General features: G+C 33.4%; 1 protein-coding gene and 1 long non-coding RNA gene across 4 annotated transcripts; one reads left to right on the forward strand and one right to left on the reverse strand.

Moving 5' to 3' along the window:
- Positions 1-3840: 3840 nt before the first annotated feature.
- LOC137490947 (uncharacterized) lies at positions 3841-6568 on the reverse strand. The gene is made up of 3 exons (XR_015942851.1): positions 6387-6568; positions 4989-5173; positions 3841-4828 (listed from the first exon to the last, which is right to left on the reverse strand). It is a non-coding gene; the product is annotated as an uncharacterized LOC137490947 (long non-coding RNA).
- A 2784-nt stretch (positions 6569-9352) lies between these two features.
- Positions 9353-19408, forward strand: LOC141381684 (uncharacterized). 3 transcript variants are annotated; one of them, XM_087249376.1, is made up of 3 exons: positions 9353-9499; positions 11512-11661; positions 16071-19408. In XM_087249376.1, the coding sequence occupies exons 2-3, from the start codon at positions 11577-11579 to the stop codon at positions 16865-16867; spliced, it is 882 nt and encodes a 293-aa protein (XP_087105502.1). In that variant the 5' UTR covers positions 9353-9499; positions 11512-11576; the 3' UTR covers positions 16868-19408. The 3 variants fall into 3 exon arrangements, with proteins under 3 accessions (XP_087105502.1, XP_087105503.1, XP_088506848.1); XM_087249377.1 differs by lacking the exon at positions 9353-9499 and adding an exon at positions 9929-9958; XM_088650722.1 differs by lacking the exon at positions 9353-9499 and having other exon boundaries at positions 9929-11661.
- The last annotated feature ends 81 nt before the right edge of the window (positions 19409-19489 follow it).

Consider the following 19489-nt stretch of genomic DNA (forward strand, 5'->3'; position numbering starts at 1 on the left):
TATCACCGTAATAGCAGATATCTTCTATGAGAATACTGTAGGTCAAATATCGTCAGCTCATTTGAACTTTAATTTATTGTTTTTGTTTATTTTATATAGCGCCAGTGCTCAAGGACGCTTTACCAACAGCAGGAGAACAAGAAAAACAATAACCTTAAAAAGGAAGAGAAAATGGGAGACTAATAATACATAAAATAATAACAAAAGACACGAGAACAAGTGACAAAAGAAACTCATTACTGTCTTTCAATGACTGCTTTTGTGCGTTTAGGAGAACTAGGCAGCACACTCAGGGCTGCAAGATGGATTTAATTTAGTAGCCTATTCTTAATATTAAAATATATCAGTATGAAAACCAACCTGTTTGTTCCTGCAGATCTTCCTGTTTGAATAGAAGTAAATTTGGTTTTATATTCAGATATTCAGACATTCTCCTTAATAATATCATTTCAGAAAAGTATTGATTGCAAATACTAAATAGGGAAATCATATTAGCAGCAAATGACTATCAAAGTACAACATTGTTCACAGTCAAATAAACAGTGTTAAAGCTGTTTTCAAGTCATACTGCATGCAAATTCCGATCTAATATTCAAAGTAACATGGTAAGCAATATAGAAACTTCTAAATGAACGAATGTGTGAATATAAAACCAACTTTACCTCTATCCTGTTTGACTGTGAATGTCTCTTCAATCTTCACATCTTCACTCTCCTCTTTAATAAACGCCATCTTTACAACAGTGTGGAGATCAGTCACTTCAGCAGGAGTTTTTCTCTCTGTGTTTGGACACTTAATCCAGTTCAAAATGAACAAAACAATAAAAATGTCCTGTTTAAAATTAATAAAACAATGAACAGAAACAAAATAATTTCTCTTCAACACTTGCTTCAATGGTTTCTTTATTTGAGAGTAATTAACAAAAAGAAATCAGGTGAAACATTTAATTTAAACACTTATTATACACTTTTCTGTTGTTTTATTCAAACAACAGCCTTCAGTTACTGAGAATAAAATAGTACTAAGTTACTAAAATACTAAAATAGTTGTATAAATGGTTAAAATAATATTTCCAACAGCAGGAACATAATATAGCATCGTATAAAAAACTTAAAACTTTAGAACTTTAACTTTAAATCAGTTTATATCTGTAAACGTTTTAAAACAAACCTTTCCCCAGTTGAATCACAGCGACGAAGCGGCGCTGCCTGATGACGTCACGCGCCACGGCAAAATAAAAGTCTTTTTTGTTTAACTTTTTTGCCACTATGTTGCAGTCATGACTTATTGATACATTTCTCCCATGGTTTTCACTTTACTCTTTGTCTGCTCTCTCTCTCACAAACCTTAAGTCTAAACATTTTAACTCATCTTAACTTTTTTTAATCCACTTTATAATGACTTGTATGTCTACAACAAATTACTTTCCTATTAATATCTGAGTCCAAATCTCATCCTCATAATTATGACCTCTTCTATTTCTACAACTTCATAGGCCTATATAGGGTTTCTTTTTTTCACATGAATTGTTGTCTCTTATTATCTGTGTTCCACGTTTCCTGCCATTCTTTAGCAATATCTGTAGTAATATTTAATTTACCTTTACTTATATAAGCATTAAAAGGGGTAGTTCACATAAAAATTACAATTCTGTCATTTACTCATCCTCTACTAGTTTCAAAACTGTTTCTGCTGAATGCAAATAAAGAGAATACAGGGGCAAAAAACAGCCACTGTATGGTTCAACAGTTCCTATGGACTTGGGGGAAACCATAGCACCTGGAGGAAACTCATGCGAACATGGGGAGAACACACAAACAATAATGTCAACTGACCCAGCAGAGACTCAAACCAATGACCTTCTTACTGTGAGGCGATCAGTGCTACCTACTGCACCACTGTGATGCCTCACATGTATAATTATTTGAGGTATAAAACTGGTATTGGTGAAGAACTTCGCTTACAAATAGTTGTTATTTTTAAAATGTGTGAAAAGACACCATTCAGATGTAGCGACTGTATTGATCTGGGCAATCAAGCATGTATTGTTATAGACTCTATGCTTATTTGTCTTAAGAGATGTTAGGCAGGTCCTGTTCATGTAATATGTTCATGTAATAGTCTATCAAGTTGGTATTGGCATGAACAGCTATACCTGTTAACGGGTTTCTTATATGTTAAATGGTCCTATTCAGTTAATGATCAGGCAGCTATTAATAAAGATGACCGCACACAATGATGATCCATTTATTTAAATGACTATGTGACGCAGATATTTTAAATTCATTGTTGCAAACAAGTTACAGGAGTAAGTACAGTTGTTGTTTTATGTTATGTTCACCACTGTAAATACACCATAGTGAAAAAAATAAGGTTAATCACACTAAAAGTTCTGCATTGTGTATATATGAAAGTGAACTCTAGTCGTTGAATTATTCTGTATAAACTGCCTATACAATAAATTTACTAGTGATGTAATTATTTTCTAATTATAAATATTTAGATGCATCACAGTATGTGATCGCTTTACTGTGTTAAAAGGAAAAGGTTTTGTCAGAGTATCTTATATATGCTTCTGTGAATGTCTATGCATATTTGTTTGCACAAACACAAGTAATAAATAGAGAGAAAAACATCTTTAATACATACCAGGTGAATAAGAGGATTTCGGGAAAGCTGAGCTGCTCACACATGTTCTGTTCAACTAAAAAACGAAGGAAAGAAAACAAAATTGGCACAGAAACAAGTTACATTTTGATAGTTACAATTTATAAACATAAAGTGTTTACAGTCTTCCAGAAGCCAGTAATGAGCAGCATGTGCTTTAAGATAAATAAAGGACTCTAAACTCACATAAAGAACAAGTTCAGTAATAAATAAATGACTAAAACTCTGCTAATAGTTAGCTCATGTCAATATATTGACTGACCTTTACACAAATAAAACCTCAATGTGAAGTTTATTTCCTTTCAACGAATGATAATATATCACAGTATAATAGTATACATCTTCTATAACTATTATATAAGTGAATGTAGTTGTGTGTATTGAGACATCGGTAAGGATTGAGTTTTCAATGCTCATTTGCATCTTTACACAAAGACTTCAGCCAAGCAACTCTGAGAAACTTCTACAAAAACAACACATAACTCTTGCATTACCTTTTAACCAGGCCTGGGGAAAAAAAATGTAAAATGTGTTTCAAATCAAAATACCTCAACATAGGTGTATCAACATTAACTACAAAATGCAGCAGCCACAATAAAAAAAAAGCTTCAATCAATAGTCCTATAAAACAACAGCAACAAAAGAAATGAAGATGGCTAAAGTCAACTTATTTTCCCAATACAACATTTTTCCTTTAAAAACTGGTTTGTAAAGCAACTGAACCTCTCATCATTCACAGTAATGTCCCAGATAGCAAAATACACTCGGGCCAGTTCCAGCTAGATTGTCGCCTGCCGGAGACTTACCCCTCGGCCCAACTTCGGCTGCCGGACTCGGGCCGGATGACTGTGGACTCACTGCCCGATTCCGGCCCGAATCAAGCGGGCCAGATGCGGCGGCCGTAAGCGAGCCGACGCTGCGCATCCGCGCCGGAATCGGCGCGAGGGTAATGTGCGCTGCGGCCCGGAGCTGGCGCGACTCCGTATTTATACACCTTATAAAACCTTTTGGTATTACATTGGTACTTGATATATGGTATTAGTTTATTTATATAACAGCAAACACAGGCTATAATGTAAACACAAAGTGTAAGCACTGCGTTTAACCTTTGAATAAAGTGCAAACTGCATACATATTCTGTAACGAAAATAATCAGACAAATGACAAAATTAATAAATGTTAAACGTTTATTGATTGCAAGAAAAAAATAGTACTAAAATTTTATAAATAATTTGTAGTGCACAAGAATATCAATATAAAAACAACAATAAAACAACACAATAAAGACACAGAAAGATTTAAACAAAAAAATCTAAAAATTACACACAAACACAGATGTTTTTAAAACAACCCTGTTTTCCCAATAGACTTGAATTAAAAATTTGTAAAAAACAGCTAAATTTTATATAAACCTAAATATAGAAACCAATTTAAGATATAGCAAGAAACATCTTAAAAATACCAATGACAATCCGTAAAATATCCAAGTCAAACTTGTGAAAAGTACTGCAGAATTCTGAAGAAACATCTTGAAACATTTTTTAATAAAACATTAAAATAATAAACAAACAAACAAAAAAAAATATATATATATATATATATATATATAGATATATATATATATAATTGCAGAAGTATAAAGTCAAACTTATTTTTAAATAAACTTGAACAAAATCAATTGCACAAACAGCAAGACATGAGTGAGATGATTATACATTTCATATATATACACGTCTTGTGCAATTTTATATTTATAATTTTATTTGTATTACGTTTATTAAAAATGTATCAAGATGTTTCTTCATAATTTGGCGCACATACATACATACATACATACATACATACATACATACATACACACACACATATATATATATATATACACATATATATATATATATATATATATATATATATATATATATATATATATATATATATAAATGCAAATGAAAGAAACAAATTGTTCAAGTATCAGGGAACATCCTAATACACTTAAAATGTTGTTTAAAAAATAAAACAAAATAGTGATTTAGACATTTGACACATTAGCTTTCTCTTCTTTCTTCCTCCACCCCTGTCAGGGGCAAGTTGTAGCTACCTTGTAATGCATTTTTCTTCTTTATCAGTGGCGTGGTATGGACATTTGTCCTCACTCCATCTGTGATTAAAAGATAAACAGATAATTAGTAGTGAAGAAGTACTAATGTATAAAAAAAGAAAAAATTAGGAAAAAAGTAGGCTAGCTACGAAGCAAAAAAAAAAAAACAATAAAAAAATAAACTTAAAACACTTTGAAATTAGCAAGAGCTTGAACTTACCAGTTTCTTCATTTGTTCGGGCTGCTCCTTTAGTTGATTTTCAAGCTTTTCCAAATCAAATTGGCCAAAGGACGGTCAAATGTGTTTACATCTGGAATTTCATCACGTCTGTTTTGGTTTTGTGAGAATCAGGCCCAGCTGCTGCTTTATGACGTTGCATGATTTTAAAACTTCAGTCAGTCGTGCTAAAAAAGAAAAATAACAGATTAGTATAAATCAACCTGTAGCTTATTCTCATACAACCTCTGTAAATACATCAGTGGGTTAGACACTGCTGATATTCTCTAGTTGATCTTTACTTTCTAGCTGCATTAAACCTTAACAAATTTAGTGATGTCTTCAATTCTTACAAAGACATCACGAGATGCAATAAGTTCTGTCTTGATCTCAAACTGCACTAGAACAAAGACTGTAAATGTTCATAGGTGTACTGCAGGAGTGTCCAAACTTTTTGGGCCGAGGGCCAGATGCAAAAAAACAAACGTTGTTGCGGGCCAAATTTTAAATACATCACACAGATAGTGTGTGTGTGTATATATATATATATATATATATATATATATATATATATATATATAAATACAGTTGAAGTCAGAATTGTTAGCCCCCCTAAATTATTAGCCACCGTTTATTTTTTTCCCCAATTTCTATTTAACGGAGAGTTAAACATTTTTTTCCACACATTTCTAAACATATTAGTTTTAGTAACTCATTTCTAATAACTGATTTATTTTATCTTTGCCATGATGACAGTAAATAATATTTGACTAGATATTTTTAAGACATTTCTATACAGCTTAAAGTGACATTTAAAGGCTTAACTAGGTTAATCAAGTTAACTAGTCAAGTTAAGGTAATTAGGCAAGTTATTTTATTACAATGGTTTGTTCTGAAGACTTAAGGGGCTAATAATTCTGACCTTAAAATGGTTCATAAAAAAATTAACCGCTTTTTATTCTAGCCGAAATAAAACAAGTCTTTCTCCAAAAGAAAAAAATATTATCAGACATACTGTAAAAATGTTCTTGCTCTGTTAAACATCATTTGGGAAATATTTAAAAAAGAAGAAATAAATCAATGAGGGGCTAATAATTCAGACTTCAACTGTGTGTAGACAGACAGACAGACAGACAGACAGATCATAACAAGAACTGCTGCTTAATTGAATGCATGTAATAGCGACACCCGGTGGTTATTTATTGAATTACGTTTATTTTTGTATAGCGGGCCAGATTCTATTGATATTTATAAAAAGCCTCGCGGGCCGTAGTTTGGACACGCCTGGTGTACTGGAATGTACAGTATCTGTGCATCTTGATGGTGGTCTTAAGATTTCTGCCATAGTCATTGATGGTGATGGTACTTGTGGTGCTGCATTGATTTCTGAAATCTTTATACCTGCCTTTTATCCAGCCTCTTTGTTCCAAATAATTTTTCTTCATCATGGTATAGATGTGTCTATACTGTCCCTTAATCAGATACATTTACAAAACAAAACATCACTTTAGTATAGTGCCAGGGCAAAACTCACAGGTTGTAATAGATCAATGACATAATGTTGACAGTATGTGTTTAAAATAATTGCAAACAAACCTGTTCTGTCTTTAGATGTATGACAGGCGATCATCATCCTCATCTGTCTACCAGTCAGAAATCAGTTGCGTGTGGATGTTTGAGTCGAGCTTCCTCATATGCATCTATAATAAAACATCACATTGTTGTTAACCTCCCGTAAAGAAAAGTTCAAACCCTGAAATACTATCAAAGTTAATTAATGCATATAATACCTATAGTGTAAATAATCAGTACACAGAAGGTTGCACAAGATTTATTCGGAGATTCATGCAGAGTGACAGCCTTATGAATCTGAGACATAGATTTGTAAGATTGTCAAGCACATGCATTATTCTGTACCCATGAAGATTAACCTACCATTGTGAAAAATGTTTGATGATAGCCAATAACAATAAACCATTTCAGCTGTTTGTGAAGCAATTAGTAATGTAATGTCTGAAAAGCTCAATCTATGTTGAAAATGTATCAGCAGTTTACAGCTTATAATGGACTTTTAGCACACAACTATAACATGCCTATTCACGTTCAAAAGAGTGTGCTATTGACTTCTTTGGTCGTGATGTGCTGCAAAATGATCTCACTAACCTTTGTTAAACAAGAACAATAAGACTTAACCAACAACTATTGTTACCCATTCATTTAAATCAGAATTTATCACTGTCAATAACATAAAAAAAACATCAAAATCTGCTTTAAGACGTTCAGTTTTACATTAACTGACCATTACAGCTTGAACAAAAGATATAATTGATTCACATAGGCTAAAAAATATGAATTAAAGTGCATAGTAATATATTTCTCTTGGATAATTTAAAGAGAATAGTAAACTGTCGAGTTTCGATCATTTTTCGTGACTAACTGCATAAACAAGATAAACAATATTTTATTAATCCAAAACGATTAGTTTTTATTTACACATAATCACAGAATTAATACTGTTGGATAAGTATACGCCTGTACAATGATTTTTTTCAACATCCACGGTACTTTATAATGTTAAATCAGGAAAAAACACGTTTTGCCAAGTTAGTTAATGGATTCGTCTACAGAAACTTTCTTTAACGCAAAGTTGGCATACACACAAATTCGTTTCATGTTTCTTTAAAATAATTAAAATAGTTTTCAGTTACTACACACGTTACAATCTAACATTGTGTAAAAGGAAAAGGAACTTTCAGACGTGTTTGTAACTGTTAGCGTTAGCATACATTAGCTCCAGTCGTGTTTCTTAAAGCAAGTTACATTTCGTATCAAACTGTTTTAAAGTACTAAACGCTGTTACAACCAAACACCGTGGAAATGTTTTAAGCTCTAAATTCGCTAATTATACAGTACACAAGCAGTAAAAAGCTTACCTTTCTGACCGGAATCCACGTGAGTCTTTGAAAAACCAAACTTTTTCTTCTTGTGATCTTCGTGCCATGGTGGTTGACAACCAGCTTTTTGGAGCATTACCGCCACCGTCTGGATTGGAGTTTGGATCAGGAATTTAGTAACGCATGTGTTTATTATGAAACCAACTTCTGCTTTAAAAAAAACAGTCAGCACAGGAGCGTGCTATCTCAAAAATAAGCAAATTTTACATAGTTTTTCTCTAGATGACATGTATAATCTATTTATAAATAATATTGTTTTGTTTGCGTCTAAACATTGCGACCATCCACACTAAATATTCTTTTTTTTTTTTGCTATCGTACCATGAATATTTTCTCAAATTATCATTAAACGTGGAGCTAACAGATTACTAGATAAAATAAGAACTTAATCAGTTGCCATCAGCCGAGTCCTTGCCAGAAGCGGCCCGGACTCTACAGACAGACTCGGGCCGGATATGGTTGACCGGAATCGGGCCAGTGCTTTACAGCCGCATCACAACCGCATGTGCGCGAGCGAGCTGCGGCCCGCACTCGGCCCGGATAACACTCGCCGATGCCGAGTCGGAGCCGGAGGCGCCGGAGGGCAGCCGAGCTCGGGCCGATTACTGCCTGCTATCTGGGGTGTCTCCCAGACCCAGACGTCGGCTCTGCATCAGTTAACCACCAGAGGCCGACAAAGCACTTCATAAGCACTTTATCTCTCGTTCCCATAAAAAGAATCCGGCAACAAATTTGGTTTAGAATAAGTTTTCGCATGCATAATAAATTAAACAAACGCGACATACATGTTTATTGCGTCGGTCGGTCCAGCTTTAAATAGCCTTCATTAATGCATTAAAACTGACCCAAATGCATACAATATATGATTTCAATTCATTATAATATAATTTTATTTTTAATAATGAAAACTTTTTTTCCTCGGTGTAAACTGCTGTTTGCTTTTTTTATTGTGGCTTTTTCTAAAACATTTTTTTCCCAGTGCAAGTTAAAATCAAGTTCTGTATTTCGGCTGTTTAAGGTCTCCCTTTGCATTGAACTTTGAACTTTTTACATTCAGAGATGTTGTTTATGTTCACACAGCTAAATTACACATCAACTAAAGTTTAAAATATGATATTGCAGTGGACCACCCATTTAACTATAAAATGCAGCAGCCAAAATAAAAAAGCTTCCATCAAAAGTCAACTTATTTTCCCAATACATCTTTATTTCTCTTTAAAGCTATGGTTTGTAAAGCTGCTAAACTTCCCATCCTCCGCAGTAATGTGTTTTGAGTCTTCACTGTTGCCCACTGCTCATTTGCATCTTTATACCAGCATTAATGGGGGCCAATTGAGTATAACCAATCACATGCCAGATCAAGTAGGTCAGCAGGGTTGTATCTATATATTCTGCGTTCTTAACAGAAACTTCATTGGCTTATTTAGCTATAAGAGAACAACTTTGGAGGACAAACTACGATTGTTGGTTACTACATTGGGATTATTACCAACAACAACATACAAAGAAAAACCGACTGAGGCCATTTCTCATCCCACTTCTTCATTGAAGACTGGAAAGGTGAGTTGCACATTCTGAATTTACACTCAAATAATATCTGAATGCTAACATTATAAAATGTAAAATCTAAACATGTGCATGCATTGTTCAAAAGTGTATTAAGTTTTTCAGTCATTTTAAAAGCTTCTTTACAACTATTTAGTTATGTGTTTGTTTGTTTGGTTTGGTTATAAATATTGATTTTATCCTGACAAATGGACTGTAGCCCAAATAAGTTTCAACCTATTACGTATATAAATTTATATAAAAATTTATGTTTCCCCATTCATTACAAATACAAAACAAAAAGCAGATAAATTATAAAGTGGAAAATGAGGGAGAAATGTATCGATAAGTCATGACTCATAAATAAGAGTGAGTAGGGGGAAAAAGCTAAACAAAAAAAGACTTTTATTGTGGCATGGTGGTGTGACGTCATAAGGCAGCGCTGCTCCCACACTGTGATTCAACTGGAGAAAGGTTTGTTTTAAAGCTTGTACACAGATGTAAACCAACTGATTAAAATTTCAGTGTGTTCATTTAATGTTAGATGTATCTGCTGTTGACAATATTATTTTAACCCTTTATACAAAGAACTAGTGGTGGGCAAAGCGAGGCTTCGTGAAACACTGAAACAGTCGAAGCAAATGTGTCGAAGCTTCGAAACGTTTCGAAACCCCACTCTACAATGACACCTAGTGGTAATTTTTTATGTATTGCACTGAAACAGTTTCAGCAAAAAACGATTGAACAAATTGAGGGATTAAACCCAACTTTGTACTTACATTCCTTCAAGTGACATAGTACAGTGGATAAGGTGACAGACTTCCATGCAGGGTTAGAAGGTTTTGAAGCCAGTTTGTTGCAGTTGTTTTGAAATGCTTTATTACCAGTTGGTAATGCTTTGCTCTTGTATCGTTTTGTTTCAACATTGGTCTGATATCCGAATAAACAATTTGTGAATAAATATGTCTTGTTTTTGTCTTAAAACAGGGTTGTTGCTAGATCAAAAACGGTGGCCTGAAGTTATCAAGAATTATTTATATTATTCATTAAATTTCCCATTTATTGTATTTTATTAATGTCTACCCTAACCCTAAACCCAACCATACTGTAAAAATATTTATTATTGTTTTACAGTGTTACAAAAATGATGCTAAATTGATGGCGTAACTGTAGCTGTATCCTATTTAGGCTACACAAAACAGAAACATGATTAAAATACATAAAATCATGATTTCAGAGTATTTGTACAAGTCGGGATTCGAACCCAAAACATCATGCTAAGCAAAGAATCAATTAGCAAACCTACAGTCCTCTAAGCCATATGAGACAGAGGTAACTTGGATACCTTGGCAGTCAAATTAGGATTCGCCAGGTCTCGAAACGTTTCTATGCTGAACGATGCTTTGAATCGCTTTAGTCACGTGACTAGGTGTTTCGAAACACTTTAGTCACGTGACTTTGGTGCTTCGGATCATGCTTCGGTGCAGTGTTTCGAAACACTTGCGCTTCGGGATCTCGACACTGTGTCGAAACATCAGTTTCACGTCAGCCATCCCTACAAAGAACTATTTTACTCACTGTAAGGTCTATTGTTTGAATAAGGTAGGATAAACTTTATTTGTCCCGAGAGGAAATTCTTGTCTTGTGCAAATAAGTGCTACAACGTTGCTGTAAGCAGACAATAAAATAAATCAAACAAACTAAACAATTAAGAACATACCTAAAAAAAAGATTGAATAAAGCAACAGTAAAGTGTGTGATAAGTGTTTTAGTGAAGGTTTAATTTATTAAATAGCATATTGTCACTCTATTCCAAGTATACATCAATAAAATTAGAAAAATGGAGTTCTAGTTTACATCGGCTGATTTGTGGCTTTTGTTGCTTGCTCAGACTTACATAATTTCTGTTTGTTAATGACTCATATAAAAAAACTGTTGAAGCAAGTGTTGAAATTATCTTGTTTTTGTTCAGTGTTTTATTTATTTTAAACAGGACATTTTTTTATTGTTTTGTTCATTTTAAACAGGATAAAGTGTCCAAACGCAGAGAAAAACTCCTGCTGAAGCGACTGATCTCCACACTGTTATAAAGATGGCGTTTATTAAAAAGGAGAGTGAAGATGTGAAGATTGAAGAAACATTCACAGTCAAACAGGAAGATCTGCAGGAACAAACAGGTTGGTTTTCATTCTCAAACACCAACTCAGTCATTTGATCCTCATTCAGATATATTTTAATAATAAGAATACTAATTTAATCCATCTTGCAGCCCTGAGTGTGCTGCCTAGTTCTCCTAAATTTACATAAGCACTCATTGAAAGACAGGAATGAGTTTCTTTCATCACTTGTTTTCATGTCTTTTGTTATTATTTTATGTATTATTAGTCTCCCATTTTCTCTTCCTTCTTAAGGTTATTGCTTTTTCTTGTTCTACTACTGTTTTAAAGCTTCATTGAACACTGGCACTATATAAAATAAACAAAAACCATAAATTAAAAGCGTTTAACTGAGCTGACGATATTTGACCTTCAGTATTCTCACAGTGTTGCAGTGATAGTGTTAGCTTAGTACTTTCCACTTGCATATGTCCCATTGATCCCAATTCCCCTTTTTTAATTTACTTCATGGGATTAAACTTGTTTCTAGTTGTTACTAGTTCTCACAGATAGTATCTGAATTAGAATTACATCATTATCATAATAACTAATTACCAGGGCTATTGTGTTTAAACAGGGTTTCCAAATTTTTAGGCCTTAAAAGTCTTAAATTTACTAATATTGTGTTGTAGGTCTTAAATCTTTTTTAAACAAGTGTTCATTTTCCTTTGTTCATATTGTGTTAACCAGTCTGGCCAAAACCTATACAATCACCAACAATCCATTTCAATAAAACTTTAAACTTTTTTTATTCAAAAAGGTCATTTTAAGTCTATTTATCATAATGGATTAAGTATTTTCCTTACAATATGATTTGTTTAAACGTGCTCCATGTATTTACTGCTGAGGACATCGACCTGGACAGATTGTTGTGCATAGATTTAATTTGTTATAGTTTTTAAAACATTTGTAAATTTTTTTATTTTATTTTAAAGAAAGTTTATTTTGGAAAAAACGTGTGTGGATACAAGTAGAGCTTGCTTTTTTACACATTTAAAATCTTTTACTAAGAAATATCCAAAATAATAATATAATATTTTTTTTATTATAATATATTTTTTGATAGGACAAATACAAAATCTGGGCCATTTGAAAAATTCTTTAGTCTTTTATGAGTCTAAAATTTCATTCATAATGGTCATAAAAGTCTTAAATTTAACTTGGTGAAACCTGCAGAGACCCTGGTTTAAAGTATGTCAGAAAACATGGATGCCCCAATTTTAAACACTCTGAATGAAATTGACACTAAAATAATTAATCATTATAAAACATTGTACAGTATTCTGAACTATATGATGTGATGGGACGATGTGAGACAAAACAAACAAATAATAGTGGAACAATAACGTTTAGCAATACCAGTGGTGGATTTAGGCATGGGTAATGTGGGCGATCGCCCAGGGTGGGATTTTCCTGGGGGCGGCAAAAAAAAATGTCCCCTAGTGAAAGCATTTAGATACAATTACTTTATGCAAATGTATTCATTAAGAGTGGCAATCTCAAAATAAAGACATTAGGGGCCATTTACAATTGGCATTTTTTGCACGTGCGAGTTTGTTATTCTCAATGTGCAACTGAAACATCGCTTGTGAAAGCAAACTGATGCATGCGTACAGAAAACCAGCACCTCACACATGCTCCTGTGTGAATCCCGGTTGTTTGCATGCACGCCGAAAAGTTAAGCGTCGTTCATGCGCCATGAAACCAAATTAACAGCCTTTTGTGCAGAAGTGTCAGCACACAGCGAGTTTTGCATAGTTTATGTAAAGTGTATGTAATTTAATGATGGTGTTACTTTCACTAAGCATGGCTATAAAGCAGAAAAGAGGGATAAAGAGTCAGGGAGGTAGGACAGGTCTAAAGGTCTAAGACAAAAGATAATTTGGTAACACTTTACAATAACTACACACTACAAACCATTTATTATGCATTAGCAAATACTGAATTCATTATTTGTTTAGCATTATCTGTTTAGCATTAACTCTAAATTAATAAGCGTTATTAAACAGTTTATAACTGCAGCTACATATGCTGTATTCCTGACTTACAACGACATTTATAATGTGCTTAATAATTGTACTTTCATACTTTGTTAAGGATTAATTTCCTATTACTAAATTAAGTTTGGGGAGAGAATCACAATGTTTATGAAAAGTCGGGGATTGAAGCGCAATGTTCATCATAAGTGGGGGCAGAGCGGGCCAGAATGACGGTGGCAGCAGGTCAGATGACTGTCAGACCAAGGGGAAATGTCCCTATGTCTCCCTATGGCCAGTTCGCCCTTGAGTTATACTATTTTCTATTGTGTATTATTCCTGGTCATTTCTCCAATAATTGTAAGTTCTAAAACAATAGCATATAAGATCAGGTCACTACTATGATATGATTGACAATTTATGTATGTCACTGTTTGTCATTGTGCTCTGTTTATTCTGAGAGCTGAGGCTGAGTATTTGTAGAGCTTTTAACTCTTGAAATGATTAACTCCGCGTCATTCTAACACTGGATAAACAGAATCCTGTGTTATCTGTAATCTCCTTTCACACTGCTCATGCTATACCTGGTGTTCATTAATAGACGTTTCACATTCGCAAACCCCGGGTTAACATTTTTATTTGTATATTTATGTTGTCAATGTCCCTGACTGGACAAACAGCAGGTCATCTTTTTAGATAATTTCTGCATCTTGTCGGGTTAACAATATCTGCAAATTAGGAGAAATACTAGCCTTTTAGAAAGAAGCTACTATTATACCAATACCTAAACCAGGAAAAGATCATTTAACTAATTATCGTCCAACAGCACTTACCAGTTGCCTTTGCAAAACAATGGAACGAATGATTAATGATCGATTGGTGTGGATTTAAAAAAAAACAAGATTAATAAATATCAGTGTGGGTTTAGAAGAGGGAAAAGTACTCTTTGCCATCTTATACGATTAGAATCTTTTGTACGAGATGGTTTTATTAAAAAAGAACACATACAAGCAGTTTTTTTTTTTATCTGGAAAAGGCCTTTGACACTACCAGGAGGTATGGTATTTTAAAAGATTTACACGAGATGGGTGTTTGAGGAAATTTGCCTAATTTTATTGCAAATTTTTATTATTCAATAGAGTTTTTCGTGTGCGTATGAAAACTATATTATCTGAATATATGAGCATATATAGCATATATGAGAATCAGGAGTGCCCCAAGAAAGTATACTATCAGTAACACTATTTAGTATTAAAATTAATAATATTGTAAATGTTAATGGGAATAATATATTTTGTAGTTTATATGTAGATGATTTATGTATTTGTTATAAAGGGAAAAAATATGTATACAATCAAGAGACAAATTTAAATATGTATAAATAAAATATATGACTGGTCAGTTTTAAATGGTTTTAATTTTTCTAAATAAAAAAACTGTATGCATGCATTTTTGTTTTTTAAGATCTATGCATTTAGATCAGGAGCTTTTTTAGATAGAGAAACTATACAAGTTGTGAAAAAGGTAAAGTTCCTAAGAATGAGTTTTGACAATAAGTAGTGTTTTATTCCTCATATTAAAGTATTACGAAATAGATGTTTTAAAACAATTAATGTATGAACTTAATCTTAAAAAGGTAAAATAAATAAATAAATTAGGACCTCTGTAATGAAATCCAAGACTTTGTATAATAATTCAAGGCTATTAAAGCCTTAATTTAAGATTATCAAATTTAAGACTTTTTCAATGCTTTTAATTGTACTCTGATTAGGTTTTGCATATAAATACTTGCGCTTGACACATTTGTTTCAGACTGTTATTTGACTATTACATTCTAAATGATGTAAATTCTAGTACATCGTTTTTTAACTGTACCTTTAGAACCTTATAACAGCACTAAAAGCAGCATCAAAACAGTCTCCTTATAGTCATTCCACCTCTTCACGGAGATTGTCAGACTAATCTGGTGTATTAAAAAACTATTTTGGGTTCTAGAACTGAACAATAATGGTGTTCCTGATGCTGGACATCCACTGGCACTAGATCCTCATCAATTTAAGAGTAAATCTCCCTTCTTTGCCATCCTCTGATGTGTTTAGGTTTTGCCGCAAAATTAAATTTTGCTGTAGAACGCGCAATGCGTACGTAAAGAACCTGACTGATATTCTACCGGAACCATGTCAGCAGAGTTTGTGCATATCCATAAACTATAACTTCTATGTTAAGCGGCTTTGAAACAATTTACATTGTAAAAGCAGTAGATAAATGAAGATTAATTGAACTGAATCTGATTAAATGTGTACACGTTAATGGACCAAACACAATATGATCTGATTTATTTTACACTTAATGTGCATCAAAATTACAGTGTGTGTAGACAATGTTTCCAGTGTCTTTTCACTTTTCATGAGAGTTTTTAAGACTTGATAACAACTAGTGTTTTTTTTTTTCCAGACCTAATTGAAGAGAATGAGGACAGTAAAGAGGAACATCATGTCAACATTGAGGAAAAAACTCATTTACAGACTGATGATATTTTGAAAAGGAGAGACAAGAATAGTTTCACCTGCACTCAGTGTGGAAAGAGTTTTGAAAGAAAAGGCAATCTTAAGATTCACATGAGGATCCACACTGGAGAGAAACCATTCACATGCACTCAGTGTGGAAAGAGTTTCAACCAATCATCGAATCTTAATCTACACATGAGAATCCACACTGGAGAGAAACCATTCACATGCCCTCAGTGTGGGAAGAGTTTCAACGCCTTATCACACCTTAATCAACACATGATGATTCACACTAGAAAGAAACCATTCAAATGCACTCAATGTGGGAAAAGTTTTAACCGCTCATCAGACCTTCATCAACATATGAGGATCCACACTGGAGAGAAACCATTCACATGCAACCAGTGTGGGAAGAGTTTTAACTGCTTATCACACCTTAATCAACACATGATAATCCACACTAGAAATAAACCATTCAAATGCACTCAATGTGGAAAAAGTTTTAGCCGCTCATCAGACCTTTATAAACACATGAGAATCCACACTGGAGAGAAACCATTCACATGCAGTCAGTGTGGGAAGTGTTTTAACTTTTCTTCAAACCTTAATCGACACATGAGGATACACACTGGAGAGAAATCATTCACATGCACTCAGCGTGGGAAGAGTTTCAGCCAATCATCACACCTTAATCAACACATCATGAGCCACACTGAAGAGAAACCATTTAATCATTTTGTCTAATCATCTTGTTTAATCCCACCCCTTTTGGCAGTGGCGTACAACAGAATTTCGCATACTCAATAGTGATGGGAAGTTCGGATCATTTTTCTGACTCGGATCTTTGAGTCTCGTTCATCGAGATGAACAAATCTTTTCTCAAGTCATTTTGTTCATTTGGTTCAATTTGCCAAAATATTATTAAAATGTTACGAACTGCTTCAAAAACACATCTACAACTAGCCCAGAAGGTTCATCACACAACAAATAAGTCATACATAGATTATAAGAAGAAGAAAATAATAATTCAATGTTTACCTGCTCTTTTGTCTATAGGCATTGTTGTCTGTTTGCTCAGCTCACCTCTTAATGTCTTTAAATGTCAGTGGTGCGTTCACGTTACAATGACAGTCACATATAATCTTAACCAATGTAAACAGTCTGAGCCAATAGGAGCCATGATAATTATTTTACCTTTCGAGTCTTCTGGTTCTTGAGTCGTTCGTTCATCATGTGACAGAATAACTCAAACCAGAGGACTCGAGAGGTGAACAGATCAATTCTTTTTCTGGCTCTAAATGCATATGATTGGCATATAAATGCATATGTTAGGCTGTAGTCTTTCATGTGGTGAACGAACGACTCGATAGAGGACTCGAAAAATGAACTAATCTTGTCTCGCACTACACATCGTGCACATGAGCGAATTAATGAATCTTTTAGTTAATCCGAGTCATTCATTCATTTTGTCACATAACATGAAAGAAAGCATAAGAGATGAGTTATTTAATAAATCAAATAATCTTTGTGAATAGTTTTGTAACATGATGCTGCCAGCATTAGACACTTAAACACTGTTTATGTGTTGTTTATTGTTTTATTATTATTATTTTACCAGAAAAGCTTTTATAACAAATCAGATTACTTTATAAATCACAACAATAAAATAAGCAAAAGAAAAACAAAATAGTGCACATCAAGCTAGGCTTTTTAATAAATAAAAACAAGTAAGCTTTAAATTAAATAACACGTTTGTGCCATTAAAGCTTTATATCAAATGTGACAACTCTTCCCAGTAGATGTTTTTATAAAACAGCAATTTAAGTGAAAGATATTATAAATAAAAAACAAAAGCCACAGAGCATAATGAGCTTAACAACTTGACTTGAGAATACAACAGTGCATTTTTTAAAAAATAAAATAAAATTAAATAAGCTTTAAAACAATACTGTGTGGCTTTACTTGTTGGACTTGGCTTAAGGTTTGTTAGCATTTAATAACACAAGCTCTGAACCTTTAATAGGCTGAGTCTGTTTCTTCTTGTGTCATTAGTTGTTGGTCGCAGGATAAAAGATGCTAAATGAGTAAATGCAAATGCAAACTTTATACAAATATTAGACCAATATATAAAGTCTGCATAGAAAAACTTTATTAAACAAAAAATGGGGTATAAATGAACAAATTACAAATCACTTGTAATTGTAGAATTTATTAATTTATAACCTAGCTTAGTGTTTGTTTTCTGATAGCAAGCCAGCAAATAGACAAATCAATATATATATACTAGATATAAACCACATATCCAGTAGAAAAAAAGTAACAATAACTTAGTGACAATAGGACAGAACTTTTTTATTTGTTAGAAAATGCTTTTTAGGTACACATTGTTTGATGATTTTATAAAAAGTTTAAAATATCATCATATGATGCAACAAAAATTCAGTTTTACATAAATATTATTGACTGAGGTTCTCGTTGCAGTGTACAGTGAAACTACAGTTTAAGATCAGATATGCACATAATAATGTAAGGATGGCTATATCTCTCCATAATATTCAAATCTGCAAACTGTTACGGAACTCCACACGAGACAAGACCGTGAGAATGGTCAGTCACTAAAACAATAAACTTTCTAATTTGAGAAGAAGATCAGCTAGAAAACCAGTTGTTCAGGTTGTCTCGATCATGCATCCTGAGCCCCCTTCTTTGCCCTGGACTTTACCTTCTCCACCAGAGCAGCTCACTCACATTTCACACCGAATCTTTAAGTTTTAATATGGTGTATCTTGTGGCTTTATATTCATGTTTGGTGTGATTTTAAATGTCTCTGTGTGATTGGTAAAGTGGTCTTAATTTCACTGTAATATTTTACAATCTCCTTTATATCAGTTAATTTGGGTTTTGACTTTGAAAAGATCTTTGCCAGATGCTCCACTCCAGGCAAAATGGTCTTCGCATCAACTCATGACCAGGCAAGAGTCTTGGTGAAGCTTTTATTGTCTTGAATTTATGATGATTTGAGTATTTAGGCAAAGGGTGCAGAAGTGTCCGTGGGATCCTGTAGACAGGATACCCCATTGCAGGTTGTGAATCTCTGAGCTCTGCATCAGGACTTATATGCTGCAATGTATTTCTACATGTTCAGGTATTCCTCTTTAACTCTTCAATGTATATTTGAGTAATTGATGTTGTACAATCTTGATTGGCTTATTTTGTTTAATTATGTGAACTGCAATGGAAAATCTTTTCCTGACAAATAAATGTAAAATTCTTGTTTAACTCTAATATCTCCTGAAATCATTTAAATGTAGTAGATTGTTTAGGCTGATGTTTCCGCAGCCTACAACCAGGATTAGTCATCTATTT

The sequence above is a fragment of the Danio rerio genome, chromosome 4 (assembly GCF_052040795.2).
Source record: "Danio rerio strain M-AB ecotype USA chromosome 4, GRCz13ab, whole genome shotgun sequence".
Lineage (NCBI taxonomy): Eukaryota > Metazoa > Chordata > Actinopteri > Cypriniformes > Danionidae > Danio > Danio rerio.